We start from the raw sequence: 27,601 nt of genomic DNA, 5'->3' as shown, positions 1-27,601 counted from the left end.
CACATACATACACATATACATACATACACACACACACACACACACACAGCTTATGTGTGTGTTATTGTGCGTGTTTGCCCATGCTGAGGTAAAATTAGCATGCAAATTCTGCTATGAAGCTAAAAATTATTGGAATTTCACACACACACACACACACACACACACACACACACACACACACACACTTACTTTAACAGTATTGCACAGTTCTGCCAAGTCAACATTTTCCCCAAATGCCAGGGACAATACATAAGCAAAAACTGGAAGTACAGAAAATATGTTTAGAAGATTTAAAGATTTACTAGATCTCGACTGAACAGAACAGAATAAAGATCCCAGACACCAACACAATGCTTTCCATTTTCTCCATATTTATCATAATAAAATCTCTGTAACAATCTCCGTGAAGTGTGGGCCAAAGTTGCGTAGACGAATCTTGAGGCGACATCAATTTTTTACACAGTTTAAGCACATTTTGCCCATCATGGAGAAAAACTTGATTATGGCATCTCTAATAAAGACACAGAAAAGAAACGAGAGGTCAGTTTTCATGATAAATACTTTTCGATTCATCAAGAATATTAATCATGTGACTATTATTTCCATTATTTAACCAATAAGAAAACAAGTTTTTATCGTTTTTTACGATCGGTTTTACTGAATAATATTTGCACTTCTTCTGAATTCAGGGTTATGAAATTGTACAACATGCATTTGAAGGTTAAATTGAAATAAGATTATTTAATAATATAAACACAAATAAATATGAATAAAATCAATACATTCAAGACATTTTGATAATGATGAATAATAATGAACAAAGATAAAAATGTTTAAAAGATACATGGATTTAGTATTTTTTTTTCTAAATTCACATATGCAGAAATAATTGTATTTATATCTTCTTTATAACTATAACTGATTACACATATAGACGTGTAGATTTGTTCAATTTATAATAGAAATATAAAGTATTATAAGTAAACACACCTTGCGAATGGGATGTACGATAGGCCATACCTGGAAAATAAATAAATAAATAAATAAATAAACCAATGTTGTAAAGCAGTACATCCTATTGTGATGCAGTAAATGAGATTTACTCCCCAGAACACACACTTACCAAGTAAACGCAATGACTTGCAAGATAACAAACAGCAACGCTAGAGCGAAAATCTTCCACTGTGGAAATGATGTATTAAATACACAATTAACTACAAATTACAATAAACAATTCAATATCTGTTTCCTAACTAATCAACTCATCTCCAATTATCAAAAAAAAAAAAAAAAAAATAGATATAGGAGCATGCCACGAAATATTTACACCTGGAGCAATTTCACATGGAAGTAAATAATAAAAATATTATAATAAATAAATAAATAAATAAATAACTTACCCAAAATGCTGCACACAGCGTCAGCACCAGGCACACCTACAGACAAAAACACAAAAATACAATCAACGTGACTTCTATAATAATTCCAAACGTCTTGCACGTATTAACAGTCGTGTTTTATTATATATCTTATAGACTGAACTACACCATATGGACAAAAGAATTGGGACTCCTGTCTTCTCCAGCCATATGCGCTTCTTCCACAAACTACTAGCACAAAGTTAGAGGCAGAAAATTGTACAGGACTTCTTTTAATAAGCATGAAATTTTCCCTTCACTTTCACAAGGAGACCCCAAATCTGTTCCAGCATATACCAAGAACCCACCATCCTCTCAGTCCTCCTTTCATAAACACTATCATTGCATTCAATTCGAACCTCACACTGTTTATTGTATGTGTGTTACATTAACACAAATCAACAAAGACTACCGTATTGCAACCCTGCACCTTGGACTTATTTGGGAATTATTATTTTCACTGCCTCACTTTTATAAACCCAAATTGTATAGTTAATGTACTTTTTTTTTTATATAGATTTGATTTGTTTTTTTTGTTTTACACCAGCACGCCATGACCAAATCCTTGCAACCCAAAATACCTGGCAATTAAGATGATTCTGATTCATGACCTGTTTTGAGCAGTGTAATGAAGATATGCTTTACCTGGTTTGGACTAGAAGATCTCCTGCTATAGAGCTCCGACCCTATTAATTACCTTTGGGGTGAGTGTGAAGACTGATTGCACCCCAGGCCTCCTCATCTTCTCACCTACATGACTTTGCTAACAACCTTCTCTCTGAATGAGCACAAATCTCCCACAAAATCTAGTGGAACATCTTACCAGAAAAGAGTGGAGCCTATTATAACAAGCAAATGTGGAAAAAGAAAAGAAAAGATCTCAATCTTATGCTGAAGTGTCCACAAACTTTTAATAACGTCCCTTGACTGGCATATTCTGGTCAATTTCAATGTGCCCAGTACAACACAAATTCTAGATATATGGGAATTTTGACTCATCTCACGACCGAAAGTCAACCCAGGAAGATCGTTAACATTTTTCTAAACCAGACAAAGATCCGAATGGTGATAGTTCGACAGGCTGTCACAGATTTGACCTTACATGTACAATATAATCCATAGATCATGTAGTCGGTTACTTGTAACGGTTCTAAACATGGTACATAGTTTAATCCATGCTCAGTGTCGATACTTTATCACGATTGGCTTTAAGTTCAGGTGTGAGTTCAGTGCATTTGAAACATTTGTAGTTTGCGTTTGTCAGTTAAATCAGTGTTTTATATGTATGTGCTGCTTAGAATCACTTGTAACCATTGGAACATGAAGTTTCAGTTCCATCCAGAGTGAGGCAGCTATTGTAGACATTTCCTGATGACATCAATGAGCTCCACGGAGGAGTTTTGCATGTGGTGAAACTTATGTGGCGATTATGGTGATTTTGATCAAAGCACAATATGATTTTTTTACAAACCGGAGCAGAAAACGAGAAAAAAAAAAAATGGCCCCAGGAGTTAACCCCAACAGCTATATTATTAGTAGAGATACAGCCCAGATGCACTACTTTATCTCTGAGAATAATCTCGGGCAGCAGATTTCTAGCTTTTAATCGAACCATACAGTATATAAAATATATTTTATTTTTAAATGATACTTCATGTCTGAGAAAGTCATATGGTTTACTTTAATTTACCATATTCTTCGGACTATAAGCCGCTATTTTTTTTCCCACGTTTTAAACCCGCGGCTTAAACAACGAAGCGGCTTATTTATACATTTTTCCTAGGTTTTTCCCGGTTTCACAAACTTCAAGCCAAAAAACTAAACCCCATAACATTAGGCCAATGAAATTTCCGAACGGAAATAAAAAAACGCACCTCGTCTGTGTTCTGAGCTGCACGGCATCGGGAGAAAAAACATTGTTTTTAAACGCATGCCGATGCCAAAAGAAAAACACCCGAGAAAATTGATTGTGAAAGGAAGAAGGAAGACAGTGAACAATGACTTCCTTGGTAGCTACTGTTTAGATACAAGCCGTTGTAGCGCGTTGAGTCTGGGTGAAGGGAGAGCTCACTAACTCCAGTTACAACAGAAATCATATAAGCACAGACAGGTTTCCAAAACTCGTGCTTTTTTATTTTTTTTGGCAACAGCATTACGGGTTAGTCAAAGAATCTTAGAAATGAGCATCAAAAAATAAAAAAAATGCGGCGGCAGGCTGTTCCCAAAATGCCGCTCTGCTCTTAAAGGATGCACTGTCTTTCGTTAAAGCCTGTGTAAAGTTCATTAGTTTCAATGTAGACACTGCGGCTTATTTTTGTTCAAAATAAAAATCTTTGTCAAATTCAGTGGGTGCGGCTTATATATGGGTGTGCTTTATAGTCCGAAAATTACGGTATACATTCTTACGGAAAGTTTTTTGTAGTAAAAAGCATCACGATTAATCCGTTTTGTTATTAAAATAGTGTATTGAATACTGTTTATTGCTTCTGGTAAAGTTTGAAAATATTCAAAATGTTTGGTCTGCATTTTGCCAATATGGAGCGCATTCTTTCATTGGATGACCAAAAAGAATTTGGTCATCCAATGCATGTATTAATAGGTTTTTGTATTTAAGATAAAGTGTAGTCTGTACAAGTTGATATTGTTTATTATTTAAGGGTGTAAGAATCGAAAAACATTTCGCTTTTCATACTATTAATAAACTGGACATTTCTGGAAACCACAACTAACAGTATTTTACTGTAAATTTTACAGTTCCTTTAAAAGTTTAATATAACTTAAAGAACAGTTCAAATAATTTTTTTAATAGTAGATTTCTGGCGACCACACCTGGCAGTTTGCTTATCGTAAATCGTAAATTTTACGATTAGCGTAAAATTAACTAGATTTGTTTCTAGTGTGTAACAGGAATTTAAGTAAAATTCCTGTTCCTCTTTTGTTCCTTTTAGTCAGTTTTGCTCTGCAAACACTAAGAACAGCTTTAATCCTCAATGCTGGGAAGTGACCATGATATAAAGTGATAATCCATGGCTAGGTGTGAAACCTTACATCATTTTAATGCTCTCCGCTTTACCTCGGTCCGTTCTTCACCTCCACATCATGCACTAACGTTGTATAACATCTCACACCTACTGTAGCCCTGGATTATCACCTTTCTTATAAAACTGCAACTTTGTCACTGCGAAAGGCACACATTAACAGTAAACCTGTATTAATGTTAATCCAGAAAGCAGGGAGGGGTTTCGTGCAACACAGGATGCTTCATGTCAAAACCTCTTTCTATTCTTAATTATAAAGCGTCTCAGACCACGCCAGCCACGTCGGAGGAATGCTCATTGTGTCGTCAAGCTACTTTTTTATTTTGTCACGTCCATGCAGAACATTCCAAAGTTCTGCACACTGCATCGTAATGGGGTGAATCGTGTCGCATCGCATCGGTAGCTGCTTCATACGCGTCTGTAATGTATAGTATTATTGGCTATGCTTTCGAGATATGCAGATGCGCATTCTTAGCGTTTACGTCACTTGGAAGACACCCTTAGCTCAAAAATAGCTTACAAAAATAAGTCTTAATGCCAAAGAGTTCCTGCCAGTTTTGTGCAAATGTTTAAGACATAATCTTTTATAATGCGGGAGATCTTACTGTCTGAACAACTGGAGATTCAGAGTGTTGAAACTGCCCTCTTGGGCTCCTCAAAAAGCAAAATAAAAATGATAAAAATGCCTCTAGGTCGCCCTTATTTATAAAAAATTATAAAACAACTGCATAATACAACAAAGCTGCATAAATTTCCTTATAGAACAATAAACCTACTGTTGTTACTATAGTGCACAGAAGTCTACAGTTTTCAGCCAGGGTTATGTCCAGCACTCTCCTCACGCTGTTGCGTGTGCACTTTATATTGTTTTGTGCACAGTTGTGTTACACCAGGAACCTGAAGAAAGAACCATTTCCTCCCAATGCATGCAGAGAAATGAGGATGAAAGCCCACTCTGTGAATAGAAATTAAATAAAAATGCCCTCTAGGCTGCCTCTCCATGTGAGAAAATGAACTGCTAATGTTTCATGGACTTCTTTCTAGAGTCGATAAGGCATTTAATCTCATTTTCTCCACCAGAAAGAACATGACACTCTACAAAGAACATGCTTAGGTGCCCTCTAGCCATCCCTGTAATTTAAACCTCACCACTTTGGTGCACATATTGTGCTTTTTTTTGCCTTGTAACCGTTTTCACTCTTGCAAACTCCTGCAAAACACTTGAAGTAGTAATGAGTACAACCGTTTTTATTCTTGAGGGCTGATTTTTTTTCAAGAGGAATCAATGTGTCAAAAGAAAAGAGAGACAAGTTGAGCTCCGAAACCATTATTTTAAAGACCTGGGCATTTGCACTCGTCTGTATTATGGATGTGCATCTTCATAACTGAGGCCGATGCGATTCGCATCTCGATGCATAGGCAACAATCAGATACATTAAAGATACATATGAAGCAGCTTCGATTGTGATACGATTCACCCCGTTACCATGCAGTGCGATCCGATATCGATTCGATTCAACGCGATGCGATTCACTGCAATACGATTCAATTTGAAAACATGCTGCTATACATCTCAATATGGTACAGATAATTAGCTTTTAGTTCTTTGGTCCAGACAGACAGCAAATCATCAATTTACTTAAGTGTCCTCTTAAAAACGATTAAATAAATCCAGACGTTTTTTTCCTGTTGTGTCTGCTGGAAGATGCAGCTCTACCTCTGCCATGTTAATCTGTATTCTATGTGACTCTACTCTACGTCATGTTCACGTAGCAGCAGCGGTGCTGAGAGAACGCTCACGAGAAACAGTTTAGAGACAAGGAATCGATCTACATAGTAAATATTGGTCACAAATGATTGGTCACTTTCGAAATAATAAAAGTATAACACATCTGCTAATAATCATATCTAAATAAATAGTTGTCTACCGGTGCAAATATGTTCAAAAACAATGCATTGCGATACAAATGCCAACTTGTATCTGATGCACATTTTCTATAAAATCAATGCATCACATTGTTAACGTTTATTTCAATGTTCCAATGAGAATCCGTGAACCTTACCATCAGTATTCTGGATAAAAGACCAGCAAAAAATTATAAATGATTTGGGACACATGGTAAAGATAATTTTGGTTTTAAGGCAAGTAATAAAAATGAAAACTCACCAGCATGACCACCGTTGCGACGAGTCTGGTTTTGTCAAACATTCTCTTCAGCTGCTTCATCGGTCCCATCAGGAACATGGTGCTGCAGAACACACCAGTTTAACCCTGTTACCTCCAGGTTTTGATAAGTGGATCTGTAAATAAATGGAAACTCACCTGAACAAGGAGCAGATGTTCCCGAATGTGTAAAGGACGATGAAGAGAATCATCCCGACTTTTGGGAGGAACAGGAAGCACACACCCTAACACACACACAAACATGATGAAGTCAAGTCGGCATTTCTTCGCTTTCCACTTGTATACAGCACAGAACACAGTGAAACAAAACAATGTTCCCTCAGGACCAAAGTGCAGCATGAGACAACACAAATAAACAAAATGCAACAGAACACAAAACGAACTAGGACACAAATTAAAGTGCACGTGTGCAATCAGCTTCATTAACAGCTCAAATGAACACGTTTGCAGTTTTGGTGTGCTCTGATTGGGCAGAACTCTCTACAAACGATCAAATCTATGATGCATTATAAAAAGTCCAAACTGACATTTTAACACTCAAATAAATGGTAACAGCTTGAGCAGAATTTGGCACAAATTGCAGATAAAACATTGTATTTACATGTACAGTATTTATGAATATACGGACAGATCATTTGCACTATTACAAATCTACATTTCTATCTCTGGATGGAGATCTCTTCAATTAGAGACACTCTGTGCACCTGATGGTTCCACACGATCAGCCAAAAGATCCATGAAAGATCTGAGCAACTCATGAACACTGAGGATGGACTTGGACTGTGTAATGGCTCAGGATCTCAGGTTGCATTTAAGCGCCAAGCGCTGCACACCTTAACACTGATGGAACTCTAATGAATGGACAATCGGAAATGAGGACAGGTTCCCTTTTAAGTCTGGTTCCTCGCAAGGTTTCTTCCTGATGCCATCTCAGAGAGGTTTTTTTGTTAGAAAATCATAAGGAACAAACTTATGGGGACTAAACTTTCCAACTTTCTAACGTCTTTGTCTCTGTAAAGCTGCTTTGGGACAATGTTAATTGTTAAATGAGCTGTAAAAATCATATAAATCTGAACTGAAATGGAATAAACATTTTAATTTTATCCGACTCCTACAAATAGGTTCACTAGAGAACCGCGACTCGCCTGCAACTCGAACGACGCGTATCTGAGCGCATTCCTGATCTATGTGTGACATTCCTGAGAGCTGGTCCGACCTGCCACACTGCCCAACTCGTTCCCATCACACACACACACACACACACACACACACACACACACACACACACACATCAGAGTGACAAATCAGCCCTCCAAAAGTGTTTCCTTCAGCAATCTTGAAAGTTATGAAGCTACTGTAAAACATATCTGCTCATACAAACCAGGATGGAGCAGAGGATCCCGAAGCCCATGCAGATAGCAAAGCCCCTCACCCGAGTTCTCCATGACAGTGTGGATGCTTCATTCACTGTCTAAACAGGACAAAGAGCAAGTTGAAGTCTTTTTAGATAGATATAATATACAGGAACAGGATGTGAGAGGAAACCATTAATACTGGAAGTCTTGTTTTTATTCTAAAGGACCCGGCAATGGGATTTGAACTCACAACCTTTCCTTTATCAACTCAATCACTTTACTAAAGCAGAAATTGAAAACTGAGCACAGAATCACAGCACACACGTCCAAAAAAAAAACCCTTACAGAAATATAATTACTTGTATAATTACTTTAGATTTTATACTACACCGTGCGTCATGGGTGCGCATTTTCGGTGCGCATTTTTGGAAATATGGCCTCATCCATTGAAGATGAATAAAAGCAACACATTTCTCTGCAGATCCTGGAAGAAAAAAAAAACACACCACGTCTTTACCTCGATGATATTCGGTGTGCTGTCGGTGTTTCCGTCTTGGCCGCTCAACACTGCTCTTAATTTATCCATAAACCTTTCCAAAAAAGTGGAACAGCCTCCCGAAAAAAACAAACACCTGGATTATTTCTAATTTACTTATTATATCTTTCTGGAAGGAAGACGAGTTATGAAGGCCAGGTAGATGATGATGATGAGATCATGACATGCTACACCTGAAGAAAAAAAAAAAAACACCAATACGCAAGACGCGTGACGCCGCACAGAGGTGATTACCAGGAAATTCTCCAGGTACACGTTTTACCTGGATCATGTGATGCCAAATTCAATGCAATTCATTTTTATTTGTACATTATACCGCTTTTATGAACATTGTCTCAAAGCAGATTTACGGATATAAAGAAGTTATAAAGTTGTATAAAAGAATGTACACATTTGGTGTCTATAAAATCCCTGAGATGGCATTAGGAAGAAACCTTAAGAGGAACCAGACTAAAAATTGAGGTTTAAGAAGTTTAAATGCAGAACTGTTCATGCAAAATTGTAGCACTGTAGATATTATTTACAGTCCAAATCCATCCTCAAAGTTCTTATGTTGCTCAGTAAGTTCAAGGATCTTTTGCTCCATGGAGAGAGAGAGAGAGAGAGAGAGAGAGAGAGAGAGAGAGAGAGAGGAATGGTGTCATATGCCATATCTAAATCACTACCAGGATTCTGTTTCAATCAGAACAACAATAAAAAAAAATAACACCATAAAAATCTCACCCTATGATAAAAAAAATCTCAATTAAAATGAATAACTTGCCACGATTTTAAACTCCATTATTAAATATTTTTAATGTAAATGTATGTTTTTTTTATTTACTAGAACTTACTGTGCTTTTAATTTTAATAATTATGAGGAATCTTTAAGATAATGTTTTGTATAATTCTGAACAGAATTGAGTGTGATGCTGAATTTAGCCACTAGATGGCAGTATTACAGTGTAACAAACCCCCCCAAACCTTTGTTTTTGTTTTATTCTAATACCAAGTCTACTATTAATAAACGATAATACGACCTCAATTTAAACATCATATACAAGCTTTATACAAATAAATTATTTCTGATTTAAGTAAGTAAACAATACAATTACCTTTTTCCTTTAGGCATACGTCAAGGTACAGCACCAGTAAAACCTGCACCATGTAAACTCCGGACAACTGCATTTTCCAGCCATGTATGGTTCTTTAACTGTTACTGCAAAATTGGGGGCACACAATTGGATTTTTTTTGGGTGCAGAAGAAAAAAAAACTTTTCCTTCACTTAAACTAGGAAATCCAAACCTACAGTGCCTTGCAAAACTATTCGGCCCCCTTGAACTTTGCGACCTTTTGCCACATTTCAGGCTTCAAACATAAAGATATGAAACTGTAATTTTTTGTGAAGAATCAACAACAAGTGGGACACAATCATGAAGTGAAACGAAATTTATTGGATATTTCAAACTTTTTTAACAAATAAAAAACTGAAAAATTGGGCGTGCAAAATTATTCAGCCCCTTTACTTTCAGTGCAGCAAACTCTCTCCAGAAGTTCAGTGAGGATCTCTGAATGATCCAATGTTGACCTAAATGACTAATGATGATAAATAGAATTCACCTGTGTGTAATCAAGTCTCTGTATAAATGCACCTGCAGTGTGATAGTCTCAGAGGTCCGTTTAAAGCGCAGAGAGCATCATGAAGAACAAGGAACACACCAGGCAGGTCCGAGATACTGTTGTGGAGAAGTTTAAAGCCGGATTTGGATACAAAAAGATTTCCCAAGCTTTAAACATCCCAAGGAGCACTGTGCAAGCGATAATATTGAAATGGAAGGAGTATCAGACCACTGCAAATCTACCAAGACCTGGCCGTCCTCTAAACTTTCAGCTCATACAAGGAGAAGACTGATCAGAGATGCAGCCAAGAGGCCCATGATCACTCTGGATGAACTGCAGAGATCTACAGCTGAGGTGGGAGACTTTGTCCATAGGACAACAATCAGTCGTATACTGCACAAATCTGGCCTTTATGGAAGAGTGGCAAGAAGAAAGCCATTTCTTAAAGATATCCATAAAAAGTGTCGTTTAAAGTTTGCCACAAGCCACCTGGGAGACACACCAAACATGTGGAAGAAGGTGCTCTGGTCAGATGAAACCAAAATCGAACTTTTTGGCAACAATGCAAAACGTTATGTTTGGCGTAAAAGCAACACAGCTCATCACCCTGAACACACCATCCCCACTGTCAAACATGGTGGTGGCAGCATCATGGTTTGGGCCTGCTTTTCTTCAGCAGGGACAGGGAAGATGGTTAAAATTGATGGGAAGATGGATGGAGCCAAATACAGGACCATTCTGGAAGAAAACCTGATGGAGTCTGCAAAAGACCTGAGACTGGGACGGAGATTTGTCTTCCAACAAGACAATGATCCAAAACATAAAGCAAAATCTACAATGGAATGGTTCACAAATAAACATATCCAGGTGTTAGAATGGCCAAGTCAAAGTCCAGACCTGAATCCAATCGAGAATCTGTGGAAAGAACTGAAAACTGCTGTTCACAAATGCTCTCCATCCAACCTCACTGAGCTCGAGCTGTTTTGCAAGGAGGAATGGGCAAAAATTTCAGTCTCTCGATGTGCAAAACTGATAGAGACATACCCCAAGCGACTTACAGCTGTAATCGCAGCAAAAGGTGGCGCTACAAAGTATTAACTTAAGGGGCTGAATAATTTTGCACGCCCAATTTTTCAGTTTTTTATTTGTTCAAAAAGTTTGGCATATCCAATAAATTTCGTTCCACTTCATGTTTTAAATCTTTATGTTTGAAGCCTGAAATGTGGCAAAATGTCTGACCTCTTCCCTGAATCTCACACAAGTTTTCCTCCTTCAGTTTCCACCATCTTATTCTTATTTCAGTCTTCACTCTCCTCCTCTTCTTCTTCCCTTCCGGAACCATCCTACAGACCACCATCCGATGCTGTCTAGCTACACTGTCCCCCGCCAACACCTTACAGTCTCCAATCTCCTTCAGGTTGCATCTCCTGCATAGAACATAGTCCACCTGTGTGCACCTTCCTCCACTCTTATACGTCACCCTATGAGCCTCCTTCTTTTTAAAATATTCTTCTTTTTGCAAAATCTACCACTATCTGCCCTTCCACATTCCTCTCCTTAAATCCAGACCTACCCATCACCTCCTTATCACCTCTGTTCACTTCACCTACATGCCCATTAAAGTCTGCCCCAATCACCAATCGTTCTTTCCTAGGTACACCATCTACCACTTCATCTAATTCACTCCAGAATCTTTCCTTCTCCTCCATCTCACAACCTTCCTTCAGAATCCCCCCTACACCATTTCTCTTTCCATCCACACCATGATAAAACAGTTTAAACACCTCCAATGTTCCTGCTCTTACTCCCTTTCCACTTGATCTCCTGAACACACATCTCTACCTTTCTCCTCTCCATCATATCAGCTCCCTCTCTCCCTTTACCAGTCATAGTACCAACATTTAAAGTGCCCTACTGAACGTGCATTCTCCTTCACTTCTCCTTCTTTCTTCCTCCTCTTCTTCTCCTTCTTCGGCCTACAGTAGCCTAATTTTCACAGGTACCCTGTCGGCTAACGATACCTGTGGCGGTGGTTGTTAACCCGGGCCTCGACCGATCCTGTATGAATTACTTATTCGTGATCAGCATGTTCGATTTGGCACATATTTTACACTGGATGTCCTTCCTTACGCAACCTCGCCATTTATCTGGGCTTGGGACCGGCACTAAGAGTGCAACCATAATAGCTGGGTTTCATTCTGATGGGAATGAGATGTTCAACGAGAGTTGAATCGAGGATTTCGAGAAAGGTTCAGGCTTTTGCAAGAAATCCAATGTGTTATGTTGTTTTTAGAAATGGTTTTGCAAATTCAAACGATGACTCGAGAAACGCTTCAAAGCAACTGAGAAAAACCTCAGAAATCAGCAAACTCTTGTACACAAGCGATTAAATGAATGTACCAACGCGTTCACAATTTGTTTAAAGCTGCAAGAAATGCTTTTATGGCATCATGTTTTGGAGCTTTGAGAAATTTATTACTGATCTGAGAAACCCCCCAAAGCAACTGAGGAAAACTGATATCACATAAATGTTAATTGAGAATAAAGCTGAATGTAACCACTAGATGGCAGTATTACAGCGAACAAAACCTTCAACCTTTCTTTCTTTCTTTCTTTCTTTCTTTCTTTCTTTCTTTCTTTTTTACTTATACCTCACCTACATAGTCAGAAGTATCTAGTATGTCATAATACAAACCAAACATAAGATTATTACAGTTTTTCTCAGTTGGAGTTTGGAGCGTTTACCAGATCAGAAATTAGATTCTCAAAACTACTCAAGCATAAGAACAGTTCTTGTTGCTTTGTTTGAATTGTGAAAACTTTTGAACATTGATTTATTTAATTGCTTACAAGTTTCTGCTGTTTCCTACATTATCAGTTGTTAATGTTCATGTTGATCAAAATATATTCTACAGGTTTCACCTGAATAGTTTTAACCCCAAAAACATCTCAGCATCAGTTCATTGTGTAAGTGATTAAATGCAAAATGGATAAACCAGTTGTCAGAATCTGTCACGTAAAATTTATATTAAACTTGTTTTTGATTGTTTTTGTTTTGAACGACAATAGATCAACCAATGATCAACCAGTTCTCTAAAACAGGTCAAAGGTAAATCTTGTGAACCTTCATTTGTAGATTAAATACAGACAGAGAAAAACACAGAATTATAATTTCTCAAAATGGATGAACAACAAAGAAACAAACGAACACCAGTACAGTAAAAGTGTGAATCCTGTTCGGTTTCTTACAATCAATATAAATTACATATACAATCAAATAAATGAATTTGTGCTGCTGAGATTCATATATAAAAACAGAAGGAAGTCAAATTATGTGCATTTTCAGTCAATGTGATCCAAACAATAGTTTACATCAAGATATACTGAAACTGTGCAGCATCATACTGAAAACATGACTAAACATTATGACGATTTGTTTGTGAATAATGATGAAGGGACTTTTCATTCTGATGGGAATGAGATGTTCATTGACACAAATACTTATTTTTGAGAAAAGTTCAGGCTTTTGCTTGAAATCCAATGTGTTGTGCTGTTTGTACAAATTGTTTTGAGAAATGCATGCACTTTTTTGCAAATATTAACGATGATTCGAGAAACGCTCCAAAGCAACTAAGAAAAACTGTAAATGTATGTACAAAAGATGATGATCAAAGCAACAAGAAAATAATTTAATTTCTGTTTTGAGAAACGCTCCAAAGCGACTGAAAAAAACTGTAAACTTTTAAAAAGGGACAGACAGACAGACAGATAGAAATGCACATATTATAGCAGTAAAGTAATTTACATGATATATAGATATACAGTATACACTGAAGAAACAGATCCATACACACACACACACACACACACACACACACACATATTATACAATATCAACAAAGACAACATCTGCATATTTTGCACACAAACATACACCCCTTTACAATACAATACAATCTTCCACTGCAGGACTTTTCACATGCATATCTGCACACTGTATACATGCACACACTGTACAAGTCGAGGTTGAAAACGTATTTATTTAGTCAAGCCTTTTATCAGTAGATTTTTCTTAGGTAAAGGCTCAGATCTGGAGGGAGCATGGATATAGAGTGTTTGGTGAACTGGGATATTTGTATGCTGTCGTCCCCTCACATTCACACGTTCACTCAGGTTTGTTGACGGTGGTGTGGTGGGTCGTCTCTTATCCCAGAGATCCCTCATGTCTGTGTTACCTTCTGGTTCTCCCTTTTAGTTATGCTGCCATAGCGAGTCTTGCTGGAGTCCAAACTGCACAGTGACATTAACTTTCATACACCAATAGGGACACTTAATAATCCATATCCTTCTCTTCCCCCTCTCTCTCTCTCTCTCTCTCTCTCTCTCTCTCTCTCTCTTGGTCGAGTTAAACATGCTCCTGAGGCTCCAGTGACCACTGTTCCTGCCCCTCTTCCCTCCGTGGATCTTCACACTTCTGTGCAGCTCGGGACGAGTTCTCATCAACACCTTGGGTGGTTCCATGTAATTCCGGAGTAGAACGGGTGCTTTGAGGATGGATTGGACTGTGGTTGGTGTCGGCGGTCTGCTGCACTGACTGCACTGGAGTGCAGTTTGCTTCTGATCATCATCACTGTACCCCGCAACTTTGTATATCTGCTTCAAATGGACATTTGGTGCAACCCAGATGAGGATAGGTTCCCTCTTGAGTCTGGTTTCTCTCAAGGTTTCTTCCCTATGCCATCTCGGGGAGTTTTTCCTTGCCACAGTTGCTCATCAGGGACAAACATACTTACAAAGAACATATTCACGTTTAATCACCACATTATCTGTGTAAAGCTGCTTTGAGACAATGTTCATTGTTAAAAGCGCTATACAAATAAAAATGAATTGAATTGAATTGAACTTTTGTGTCATCGAAAGTAAATTTGTAATTGTGTCTTTTTTCCTCCATATAATTTGTCATAGGATTCACAGTGTAATAACTTCATTGTAGGTGGGTGTTTCCTGTACATATGACAAGAAACTCTTGAATCCTGAATCTTTAAGTAAGTATTTAGGTTTGTCCTGGAAAAACATTTAATGGCTTTTAGTCTTTATCTTGATTTGGCCTTAAACCCCTTAAGACTGCTATGACTATATTTTGGCTTGTTCTTGTGCCTGTTTTGGACTTGGCATTGGTGGTCTTAATTATCACCCTATGTGCATGAATAAAAACCTGTGATTTGAAACTGCACTGCTGCTCAGCATTTTTACGGCTCTTCTGTTTTAAGAATAACCTGATGTTCAGTCTTACCCAGAAGTTGCCCAGTTTGAAGTGTTTACGCAAGTGAATGTCATTTTTGGTCGTTTCTCCATACAGAAGTGCAGAATGCAGGATGGAGTCTACGCATAAATTTGCATGTATGTAAAAATCCAAAATTCTTACATTTGTAAATAAAAGTGTTAATTTAGTGTCATACATTTTTTTGGTCAACTTGTTTGTTTACTTTATAAACAGTTGAATTTTTATGTAAAAAAAAAAAAAAAAGCTCTAATATACATTCAGTAATATTTCAGTTTGCTTTTCCTTTCCTAATTTGCATGGGCATCATTTATGCAAAACTCTCTCAACAGCTGATTTTATATGTTCGTGCACTGGGGAATGAAGGTAAGATCACAACAAGATAAGAAACTAGAAAATCAGTTGCTTACCACCAGCTGGGCTCAGTTCAGTTCAGTTTGTTTTGTTTTGCTTAGCTCCCTTCTCTGGATTAACAGAGAACATTGCTTGTCCAATGGGCCTCCTCAGGAACCCCCCTTTGTTTTATACATAGTTCCTCTGTAAACTTTTTTAGAGGCTGTCATCAGATACTCAATCCTTTACTAAATCCAAAATCATTGAACCTGTTCTAAAAATATGTACTTCCATAAGCACTGGTTGTGTAGCTCAGTCTTTTAAGCTTTCAAGTTCAAATCAAGAAGCTTTTATTGTCATTTCAACCATATTTGTGACGCAGTACACAGTGAAATGAAACAACATTCCTCCTGAACCCTAGTGCTACATACAACAGTATAAAACTACATCACAGAAAACACAGGGTTAAGGACTAGCAAGTGTCCTCACCACATAAAGTGCATCGTGTGCAAACCTGTTGTATACTGCACACTGTGGTGTGTAAATGAGTGAAGTGAACATTGTAATTAACATAAATGTAAAACAAAATGTTGTGCAAAAATGGTATGTAAACAGTTTGTAGTAATGAAGTGATATAATATCAGTGTGCTGAAGACATGGGTGTGTGGAATAAGTACAATTGTGTGTTAGACTCTGGATTGTACAAATCAGTCACACAGTTGTGTGTGTGTGAGTTTCAGTTCAGTTTTATGTTGAGAAGCCTGATGGCTTGAAGGGAAAAAACTGTTACACAGTCTGGATGTGACGGCCCGAATGCTTCGGAACTGCTTTCCTCATGGCAGGAGGGTGTGCGTGAGGGGTGTGTGGGGTGGTCCACAATTCTGTTGACTTGGTGGATGCAGTGTGTGGTGTAAATGTCCATGATAGGAGGAGAGAGGAGAGAGACTCCAATGATCTTCTCAGCTGTCCTCACTATCCTCTGTAGTTTCTTGCGATCCGAGACGGTGCAGTTCTTAAACCAGGCAGTGATGCAGCTGCTCAAGATGATCTTAGATGACCCTCTCTAGAACATGGTCAGAATAGGGGGAAGGGAGATGAGCTTTCCTCAGCCTTCCCAGGAAGTAGAGATGCTCATGAGCTACTGCTCTTAACCTTGGGGTAACTATGGACAATCAACTGTCCTTCATCTCACATGTAGCTAATGTGGCTCATTCCTGTCAATTTCTTCTCTACAACATCCGAAGGATTCTACCTTTTCTGTCCACACAGGCTACCCAGGTGCTTGTTCAGTCTCTTGTCATTTCGAGACTGGACTACTCAACTCTCTGCTGGCAGGGTTTTTATTCCACTGCAAATGATCCAAAACGCAGCTGCACGACTTGTGTTCAATCTGCCAAGTTCTCCCACACCACCGCTACACTCTTTTTACTGGCCTCCAGTAGCTGAATCTTAACACTGATGCTTGTCTATAAGGCCAAAAAATTGATCATAACACCTTGCACTAGGCTGTCTGAGATCCTCTAGCACTTCTCGACTGGTACCACCACCTCTCATTGTAAATTTTAGGAAGAGGCAGGTCTTCAACTGTCGCTTAAAGATAGCCAGGGACTCGGGTGCTGTATGGACATTTAGAGTCCCTGGCTATCTTAAAGCGACAGAAGAAAACCTGGCTCTTCCTAAAACACTTAAATTAGCACTTTCCAAGTTTGCTTTGTAGAATTTATTTATATTAAAGAATTCATTGTTATAGTTATATTAAAGTTTGTAATTTAGCATACAAGTGTAGATTTATTAATGGCTAGAGACTTAAAGCACTTTTGTACATCGCTCTGGACAAGGGCGTCTGTAAATGTAAATGCAAAATGTAAATAGTTGGTTGTAAATACTCAGTGTTATTGTAATATATGTAAATATATGTATACACTTTGTTGTGTTCAGTGGTAGTAGGGGTGTGGCTGAAATTGTGTTGGGTGTGGGTTACTTTTCTGTTCTTGTTTAGGGTAATTTTTGGCCTGGGTCCACCCTTAAACCTGACTCTGGGTCTGCATGTACATACCCCAATATACAGAAACCCGGCATAACATTATGAGCGGTGAATTGAATAACACTGATCTCTTCACCATGTCAGCTTCTAATAGGTCAATATATTAGGCAACAAGTGAACATTTTGTTCTCAAAATTGATGTGTTAGAAGCAATAGAAAGGAGAAAGCATAAGGATTTAAGTCAGTTTGACAAGGGCCAAATTGTGACTTTTAGATGACGTGGTCAGAGCATCTGCAAAACTGCAGCTCTTGTGGGCTTGGAAAATGTACTTGGTTGTGTAAGAAGCCAGTCCAAATCTGGCAATGCATGCAATATTTTTTTTTTAACATATGCAAATGTGAAAGCAATTTCTGAGTTGGTAATCATTGCTGGCAAAATATCCCTGACAGACTAGTAGGCGTTATAGCATATGTGACTTGTAACCATGTGCAAAACTAGAATTTTGTAAGGCCTAATTTTTACCATGGGAAATGTAGACTTTTTAAGAAAATGTGGACACCCTGATTTATTTTTGAGCTCCAGTTCCTGTACTGTGTAAGGTTTGGTGACACTGGACTCCAAATTGAACATTTACATTACATTTGCGACATTTGGCAGATGCCCTTGTTGGGTCATCATTGCCATGACCATGGTTTAGGTTTTGGGAAGTGGTAACATGGTTTACAGCAAAGAGCACTACAAGGCACTGCTTCTAAAAATCATTGGATCTTCAGTCTAATATTCAAAACTTGCTCCTCTAGGAACACCATGCAGTAGCTCATTGTACCACCCAGTGTTCCCTCACTCTCCTCAGTTTTTGGGAGTCCCAGAGTGCCTGCTGCTCCAACGACCTAGCCTTTGTCTCAGAAAACAAATGAGTTTTTGGCCAACCTAATCGCAAACCTTTTTCCCAGCCTCTAAGCCGCACCGGAGGCATCAACCAGCCTCTGCTGAGGATGCCACCCAGCCTCCAAGTTCTGCTGAACATGCCACCCAGTCTTTGTGCCTTGCTGGGAATGCCAGCGAGCCTTCCTGCCTTGCTGAGGGCATCGCTCCACCTCCACACTCTGCTAAGGATGTTGCTCTTCCTCCCTGCTCTGCTGTGGATACCACCCAGCCTCTGCACCCCACAAGTTATGCTGCCTAGCTTTAAGACCTTGCTAAAGGCATCGCTCTGCCTTCACTCTCTGCTGAGGATGTTGCTCTCCTAAAGGTTCTGCTAACCCTGCAAGCCTCTGAGACCTTCTGGAGAAGCCACTCATCCTTCCTGCTCTGCGAAGGTTGCCTGCCAGCCTCTGAGCTTAGCTGGGGATGCTGCCATGCCTTGCTACCTTGCTAAGGGGATTACTCTGCCTCCACTCTTCACTGAGGACATCGCTCTGCATTCATGTTCTGCTGAGGGTGTCACCCAGCATTCCTGCCTTGCCTTGATATTTCACTGGTATTGTATTGTAAGTATTTTTTGTATGTCTAGTCTGTTTGCCAGTCCAGGTCTTGCTGCATTTCAAAATAGTGATGCCGTGCCTATAGGATGTCACATGGGCACGGCTGTATCGTACCCATGTGATGTCGTCTAGGCATGGCATCTTGTTAGCCCATGCTTGATTTCCCTTCATGATTTTGATTTATTGTTCTGTAATAGTGTGAAAGCCTGAATTTGCCTGATGCTTTTTTTGTCTCTAAGGTTGCTCTGTCACTTGTGATAAGTGTGATTGGCAACTATACATTTACATTTGCGGCATTTAGCAGACGCCCTTGTCCAGAGCGATGTATAAAAGTGCTTTTAGACTCTAGGTATAAATAAATCTACACTGAATAACTCTCTAAGTGAATAACTCTAACTCTTGAATTCTACAAAGTAAACTTGCAAACTGTTTCAGGAAGAGGTAGGTCTTTAAGGGTAAGATGGCGCTGGTCCATTTTTGGCCTTGGAGGCAAGCATTATTGTTTTTAATCTGATACGTGCAGCTACTGCAAGCCGCTTCCAGTAGCTACACGTGAAGGGAGGGCAGCAGTGGGGTGGTGTGGGCAGATTGAACACAAGTCGTGCAGCTGCGTTCTGGATCATTTGCAGTGGACGAATAGAGTTCAGGGGAAGACCGCCAGCAGAGCATTGCAGTAGTTAAATCTTGAAATGACAAGTGACTGAACAAGCACCTGGGCAGCCTATGTGGACAGAAATGGTTGAATCCTTCAGATGTTGTAGAGAAGAAATCGACAATAACAAGCCACATTAGTGACATGTGGGAAGAAGGACAGTTCATTGTCCATAGTTACCCAAGATTACAAGCAGTGGCTGAAGGGGAGAGCAGAGAGTCATAAGGAGTTTCTGTGAAATGTGCCGCTTTAAACCCAGACTGGTTCGGATCATGGAGGTTGTTCTGTAAGAAATAGACAGACAGTTGGTTAAAAACAGTGCGTTCCAGAGATTTAGAAAGAAAGGAGAGAAGTGATACCGGTCTGTAGTTGTTGATGTCTGATGGGTCCAGAGCAAGTTTCTTTAAGATCAGAATGACCCTTGCTTGCTTGAAGGTAGTTGGCACATCGCAAGATGTTAAGGACATCTGTTTCCTGTTTTTTCCCACCAGAAGTTACCATTGTGTTCCCAAAGCCTAATAAGTTCTATTTTTTTTTTACCTGCATCCTGTTAGCTCCGTTTGTATTTAGGTTCATTTTTTGAGTCAGTCTGAGGCTTGTTCATTCAAAGTTGTATCTCAGTGGTTTATGTGTTGGGCTTTGGTTTGGAAAGCTGTGTGTTTAAATCTTGGTGCCACAAAAGAAGGCCCTTTACCCTCACTCGCTCAGGTATAGAGTCACTCTGGATAAGGGCATCTGAAAATGCTGTAAATGTTAAAAAAGAGCAAGTTCAGAATGCAAATAGGGACTCTAGCAAGACTATCTATCACAGCATAACTAAAAGAGAGAGCCAGAAGGTAACACAGAAGTTTATACAAAAGGGTAAAAGAGTGGTTTGTATACTGTTTATTAAAGATAATGTGCAAGTAATTATCCATTTAATGTGTTTGTTCCATAAAAAAAAGAGACCTGCAGGGGTCTCAAAAAATATAGTGTTTTTATAATCTGAAAATTTATTGTACCATAAAATAGTTAATATTAAAGAATTACCCCTACAAGCATGTCATATGCTGTGAGGTGGCGCCTGTTTACTGTATGGTGTGAACAACACCACCTACATCCAGTTACCTGCCTAGTCGGTTCAGTGTTGGAATTCCTTTAAGAACAGTCTGCTATTGCGGCCTGTCATGCCCCCCTCGCGGGGCAGTCGCTGGGTAAGAACCATTTGGTGACACGCTTTCTCTGCGGCCTTCGGTATGACCTAGAGTGACTGCATGGGACTTGGCCCTTATCTTGGCGGCCCTGTCAGAGCCTCGCTTTGAGCCTCTGACCAAGCTACCCGTAAAGTTCCTCACAGTTAAGTCTGTGTTCCTCTTGGCCATCTCCTCTCTTAAGAGAGTAGGGAATATTTAGGCCCTCTCTGTGGCCCCTTCTTTCATGGAGTTTACTCCAGTGCCTTTCTCTTCCCTAAATCAGGGAATTTTCCTATAGTACCCTAGGTTGTCCCACAACCTCGCTCGCTCTAGGCATTCTCTCCTACTCTTTTTGAGGCCCCAGACCAGGAGAAACATAATCGAATGAATCCAGTGTGAGCATTTATGTCCACAGAACAGAACTGTGAAGGAAGTCAAAGCAACTGTTTGCCTGCTATGGGACTCCTAGGAGAGGTCTCCCTGCAAATTAGCAGAGGCTTAGCTAATGGATCATGCTATATCTTCCTCTTATGAGTCCTCTGGTCTCCCCTCCATTTGAAATCGAAATGTGGCTGCCTTTAAGGCCTTGTCCTTTCGAGTTTCCCTCCAGGACATTTGCTTTGCTGATCTATAGCCTTGACCTCAGTGCCACTCCTGGCCCCTCTGTCAATCAACCTAGCTGTGCCCGTCCACACTAGGCAGGGACTGGTCAGTCTGGTTTGATTGGGCTCTCATTCCCAAAGCTTTTCTGACGCAGCTCGAGTTCCTGAAGGGGAACGTCTCCAGGTTATGTATGTAACCATGGTTCTTCAAGGGAACAAGAGGCTGCATCTCTATGCAACACTGCCTGCATCCCTGCAGCACTTTCTTCCCTTTTCAGAAGCTGCCACTGGTTTCACTTCTAGTGCTTTTAAGCTTCCTGGTCGTGACATCACCCTGCCGGTGAAGCCACACTTTCCATTGGGCTGATTATACCCGTGATTCAGAGTGTGGACAACGCGGAGGCGTTCTCAAAGCATTTCTGATGCAGCATCTCTTTCCCTCTGGAGGAATAATGGTTACATACGTAACCTGGAGACGTTACTGATGTGTGGGTGTTGTGAGAAGGCTTGGGTGCAGTCAGTGTTCCAATTAACTTTAAAGGTGTTTAATAGGGTTGAGATAAGATCTCTATAGCAGGAGATCTTCCACTCCAACCCATGTAAAGCATATCTTCATGTAGTTGACTCTGTGGACAGGGGCATTGTCATGCTGGAACAAGCAAAGGGAAAAGACAATGCATCCAAAAGTATCCTATACAACTGTGGGCCTCCAACATCACATATGGCTGGAAGTCTCTACTGTTGTCCATATAACGTATTAAAATTGTCAGCACTGTATACACATCTGCTTGTTTGATTATAAACCTTACATTTAGTCATTTTGGGATTAGCTCATATTTTGTGTGTTAAAAACACACCACAGTCCACTGTCCTTTTTTTGAGTCATCCTTTTTTAATTTCCTTACAATCTGATTTGTAAAGTAGGAAAAAAAAGAAACTTGTAGTTTGCATGTGTGCGATACTAAAAGAGGTTTCTTAAGAACACAGAGGCATAACAGTTCCCAACACTCTTCAAAATTCAGGTATGTTTTAATATTTCGCTGTAATATATATATATATATATATATATATATATATATATATATATATATATATATATATATATATATATACTTGCTAAGATGTCATTTTTGTTACTATGATGTTCATTGAGCTTTTCTAAAGTAAATATCTAAATAATATTTGAGACCTTCATGTGACTACATTAAACTACAAATCCAATGTATTGGAAATTATCTGTTTTCATGCAGCATGTTGATTTCAACTTTCTTTTGTGTTACATCTACTTTTGTTTTGCTGTATTTTTTTAATTATTATTTCTTCTGTCAGAGTACTGTAGTGACCTGTCCTATGGTTATCAGTATTTATAACATAATCCCACAGGTAATGCTAGAAAATAAAAAAAAACATTTTATTCTTTGTCATTTGCTGCTATTACCACATAGTGAAAATGCTTTTCACACTTAAATTTCTAACTTAATATTACAGGGTATCTGGTTTGAGAATTGTATTTAAGACTTTTAAGAGCTTTTTAATAAAATGTAGAATAAAATTTAGAGCACACTATACCACCAATTACCATCCTAATTACACTGTAGTTGATAATATATGAAAAAAGCAAATAAACTAGAAAAAGGACTAAAGGTTCAAGTGTTAGTCATGTAGAATTGTAGCTTTGCCAGAATTATGAGATCCCATCCTTGAGTTTAGTAGCTTGTTTCTCCTGACAGCATGCATGTACATGGTCAGTGATGGGTTGATTTTAAATAAATAAAAAAGTTAATAAAACTGTATTACGTAAGGCAGAGTAATATTAAATATAATGAGATTAAATTTGGTCAGATTGCTTAATATAGCTCATGTGTAATACACTTTAACACAAAGCAATGTTATATAAAAATATAGGTTTTATGATATTTAGTTTTTCTAATGATAAAATGATTTCTCAGATGACAAAATAACCAGGCTATTTATCATCAATTCATATAGATTGTTTGTTTTAGGATGTTTCATCAAGTCTCTTTTGTTTCTTGACAAGGAACTAGGTTGTGTAAGGAGTTGGTCCTAATCTGGCCATGTATTCAGTTTTATTTTTACCACAAAAATGTTAATACAAATGCAATCCCACCAACTGGCTGTAACCAGAGTGCAACACTAGATTTTTTAAACCAAATTTCAATCAATTTGGACTTCATAGTTAAAGCTAGTTTTCTCTATTCAATTGCTAATGTCTGGTTCATGCAACTATCAAGTACCTGCAAACATATAATTGCTGTTTCTAAAAGTTCTGTCTATTTCTGTCTGGTCATTTTGGTGATGACCCAACATAGTAAGCACTGCTTGACTGGCTACACTAGAAAATAAAAAAACAACAGGCATAGTATTGGTGAGTATTTGGACTTTCTTTTATCAGGTTTAGTGTCTTGGATGGGTGGAAGACTAGGAATACTTAGGAACTGCAAATAATAGTTGAGAAGTGTTGAATAAGCTGGTGGAGGTGTGATGAGTTGTGAAGATTGATCACTTTGCTTTAAAGTGATGCCTCAAGAACCTGATGAAGACAGTCCTGGGAAAGTTAATACAAAATTCTGTTTAAGAAATTAAACAGAGAAATTAAGAAATTCTTAAACTCTGCCTGCTTGTTTTTTGTGCTGTGTGGTTTCAGAGGATCGTATACAAACAGTGCAAGTAAAGTAGAGAATCCCAGATCACTAAGAATCCGGAAGTTTTAAGTTTAGCAGGGTGGCACTACTCCTTTTTTCCCCAAACCTTTCTGAAAGAGCTGCAGTCCTGATATATGTACTGATATAGTCCTGTGCATTATTTTATTAGGCAGAGACGTCTCTGTTTAATTTTTTCCCAATATTAGGTAAGAAATATTCCATAACCCAGCTTTTTAACCTAGAGCATCTACATAATGGGAACCATCTGTTATGCAGCGAAGAATGGAGGCGGAAGCCGGAGTGCAGTTTGCTTCAGTTTCAATTCAGAGATGACATACAGTACACGAAGAGAGCAGAATATCCGTGGTACGCTCAAGAGGGGCGAAGTCTACACAGTCCAGGATAGAACACACAGTTGGGTAAGAAATCTGAGGTGCGTCGGGGTGAAGCGCGGCCGCTGAAGGATAGAAGAGTCCGACTGGAAGAAATGCATAAGGTTCAATAACGGATGGCGAGTGAGAGAGAGTGAGGGGTTTAAATAGCAGCAGGTAACGAGTACTAGGTGTAGGTGGTTAGTATGACGGCGATGCATTCCGTGCGGGTGGGGCACGCATGAGAGGAGAAGCAGGAGTCTCCCTGACACCATCCCTATAAAACAAATCTCCAGCTAATTTTTTTTTTCATTCCGCCTGTGATTTGAGACAGGCCTAGAGGATCTGGGGTAGACTTAAAGGGGTTTCCGTATTTCTTAAGTCAGCCTGGGGACAATGGCAGGGAGACCACCATGCAATGGCAGGCCGTGCATTCGGTACCTGGGCCTTCACTTACCCAAATTAACCTATCTCTTGATACCACCACTATCACGTTGCAATTATAGAAACCATCAATACTATACAAAAACACAATATAACAACGCGTGGCATTACAGAAAGAGAGAGACATTTCGCATATGAAGGGTCTAACCGAACCGCAACTGTCCCACCAACATCATCTGGAGCAGTTCAGAGTCAATATTTGTCTAATAACATGACAAAAACATGAAAACCATACACATACTATACTATTACTGTACTTCTCCTTCAGAATTACCCCCTACCCACCCTAACCTCCACTCTCCTCCACATTTATTTTTGCAGTTTCTGCAGACGTCTTCTTCCTCTCCTTCTCCTCCTCCGGCCCAGTTGTGGCTGGAACATGCCATGAATGTAAAAATATGTAACTCTTACTACTCAATGAGGTTGTTATCCAACCAACAAAGCAAGCAAAAGTCCTTAACATTTGCTTCTCTCTGTTTGTTCTTCTGGGAATATATGATTTGCATGTTATTTCAGTTCAATGCATATGTAAGTTTAGATCCCTAATAAGTAAGCTAGAGGCAGCAGTAGCAAGGGAAATTTGCCTGAGTTAATATGCAGAAGAAAACCTGAGAGGAACTCTAGGTGACACCAGATTAGTATCATTATGAATTGTTGTTCGCTCACAACTGTAAGTCAAACAGTACAAAATCAAAGAGTTTTGATCAGTTTCTTCCTGTTTATTTTCCTTTTAGAGACTAATAATTTTGCATGCTGCTTTGGTTTGATTTTGGAACTCTTCTTAGGTAACAAGAGGGTCTAAGAATTGGTAAATAATCATGTACTTCCTGCTTAAGCACAGTGCCACTTTTAGTACAATGTAGGAAACTGTATATACTTGATACTTGACACAATGCAAACACTGACAAAATTCATCAACATTGAGTTTAATAAACAATGGTCAAGAGACCACACACTCGTTAACACATATCATGTTCAGGTGTGTGATCCTTATCATTTGCTTCCTCTTACTCTGCTTCCCATTCACAAAATGACAATTGGCCATTCCCCTGATGCCACATACCCCCACCACCCGACACAGCCATTGGCATCCATAGTCTATGAACCACCTTGAACTTAGATAGATGAAGTGCCAGATACCACAAGTGATCTGCATATTGGTCTCTTTTAGCCCAAACAGAGAGTGAAGACCCATGCCAGCAGATAGTATCGGAGTTTGATGACTCCCATATCAAGAGCTTACAAATTATGTACAGCACAGGAACAAGGAACAGGGAAACATGGCTTCCAGGTCACTGTTTGATGCATCGATCTGTAAAACAACCAAAGACCAAGAAGCAGAGGAGGGAAGTAACGGAGTACAAATACTTCGTTACTGTACTTAAGTAGATTTTTTTGGTATCAGTATTTTACTCCACTATTTATTTTTCACACAACTTATTACTTTTACTCATTACATTTTTACACAAATATCTGTACTTTCTACTTCTTTCATTTTCAAAACCGGCTCGTTACTTTAGTTTTAATACATTAATTTGATGAAATGTCAATATTTTTCATTTTCACTGCGCGCCGATTTCAGCCCATCAACCGATTTCCTGTCAATGCGTGTCTTTTTTAATCCACTGGTGTATAAAGTCCTGCTCTAACTCACCACAGACGTAGACTAGTTTACGAAGCTAATAATCAGCATGGCAGAAACCAACAAGAAGTAAAGCTAATGTGGATGAGACAGAGGGAGTCAGTGATGTAAACATGACTGAGAACAGACACATTCCTGATCATCATCATCATCTTTTCTCTGCTTGTGTTCTGTATGTTGATCTTCAGCCTGAACACATTCATTAGGTAACAACTTTTTAAATTCGTTTTGTATTTATATATATTAGGCTGTCAAAATCAAAATTATTTTAAACGGCACTAAATTTTATTATCACGATATCAATTCAGCGCTCATTTCTCTTTTTACCATTTTTATAAAAAATATAAATACATAAATAAATATCAAAATATAAAACAGGCGAAATTAAAACCTTTGGCACAACATACACTCATTCACAACGTCCCTTCTTTACTTAGATATAAAATAAATAAATAAACTACACCGAAAAATATTTTTAATTAGTAAACAAAAAAGTCTCAAATCAAACACCAAATCCGCCATGTTTTACACAATTAACCCTCTAGGTGGCGTTTTGTGGGTTTTTCCCTCACAATGGCGAAACAAACTTAAATTACTGTCTTTATTGATCTTCCAGATAAAAACAATACATTATTTGAATCTGTAAAATGTCTATGATTATTTATAAAAGCTTCTTGACTTAAAGAGGTGCACTTTCTCTGGATTCACTTCATTAACTGTCCGTGTGGAAACATAGCAAAGGTTCCGTTTGGTGTCCTGATGATTTACGTAATTTAAACCACCATTATTACTTTAAAACGTTTACAAGAATTTTTTGTCT

The 27,601-nt window shown here is 38.7% G+C and overlaps 2 protein-coding genes across 2 annotated transcripts in view; both read right to left on the bottom strand.

Moving 5' to 3' along the window:
- Positions 1-293, bottom strand: part of chd1l (chromodomain helicase DNA binding protein 1-like) — a 30,381-nt gene extending 30,088 nt beyond the window's left edge. The window contains exon 1 of the mRNA XM_046851676.1: positions 190-293. The gene's annotated coding sequence lies outside the window, so the exon portion shown is untranslated. The remainder of the gene's footprint in view (positions 1-189) is intronic.
- On the bottom strand, positions 277-8,754 carry sft2d2a (SFT2 domain containing 2a). Its single transcript, XM_046851686.1, has 8 exons — positions 8,514-8,754; positions 8,023-8,112; positions 6,780-6,865; positions 6,624-6,705; positions 1,401-1,436; positions 1,124-1,182; positions 991-1,020; positions 277-511 (listed from the first exon to the last, which is right to left on the bottom strand). Exons 1-8 carry the CDS (start codon positions 8,580-8,582, stop codon positions 448-450), a joined length of 516 nt encoding a protein of 171 aa, XP_046707642.1. The 5' UTR covers positions 8,583-8,754; the 3' UTR covers positions 277-447.
- Between the last annotated feature and the right edge of the window lie 18,847 nt (positions 8,755-27,601).

This window comes from Silurus meridionalis, chromosome 1 (assembly GCF_014805685.1).
Source record: "Silurus meridionalis isolate SWU-2019-XX chromosome 1, ASM1480568v1, whole genome shotgun sequence".
Taxonomy (NCBI): Eukaryota; Metazoa; Chordata; class Actinopteri; order Siluriformes; family Siluridae; genus Silurus; species Silurus meridionalis.
This window is presented reverse-complemented; position numbering and strand designations above follow the sequence as displayed.

Excerpts from the sequence above, each read along its gene's own strand:
- sft2d2a (XM_046851686.1), bottom strand. The coding sequence starts at position 8,582 with ATGGATAAATTAAGAGCAGTGTTGAGCGGCCAAGACGGAAACACCGAC. Across the intron at positions 1,183-1,400 it reads CGCTGTGTGCAGCATTTTGG|TGGAAGATTTTCGCTCTAGC; the intron begins GTAAGTTATTTA and ends TCATTTCCACAG. Across the intron at positions 512-990 it reads TCGTACATCCCATTCGCAAG|AGATGCCATAATCAAGTTTT; the intron begins GTGTGTTTACTT and ends TGTCTTTATTAG.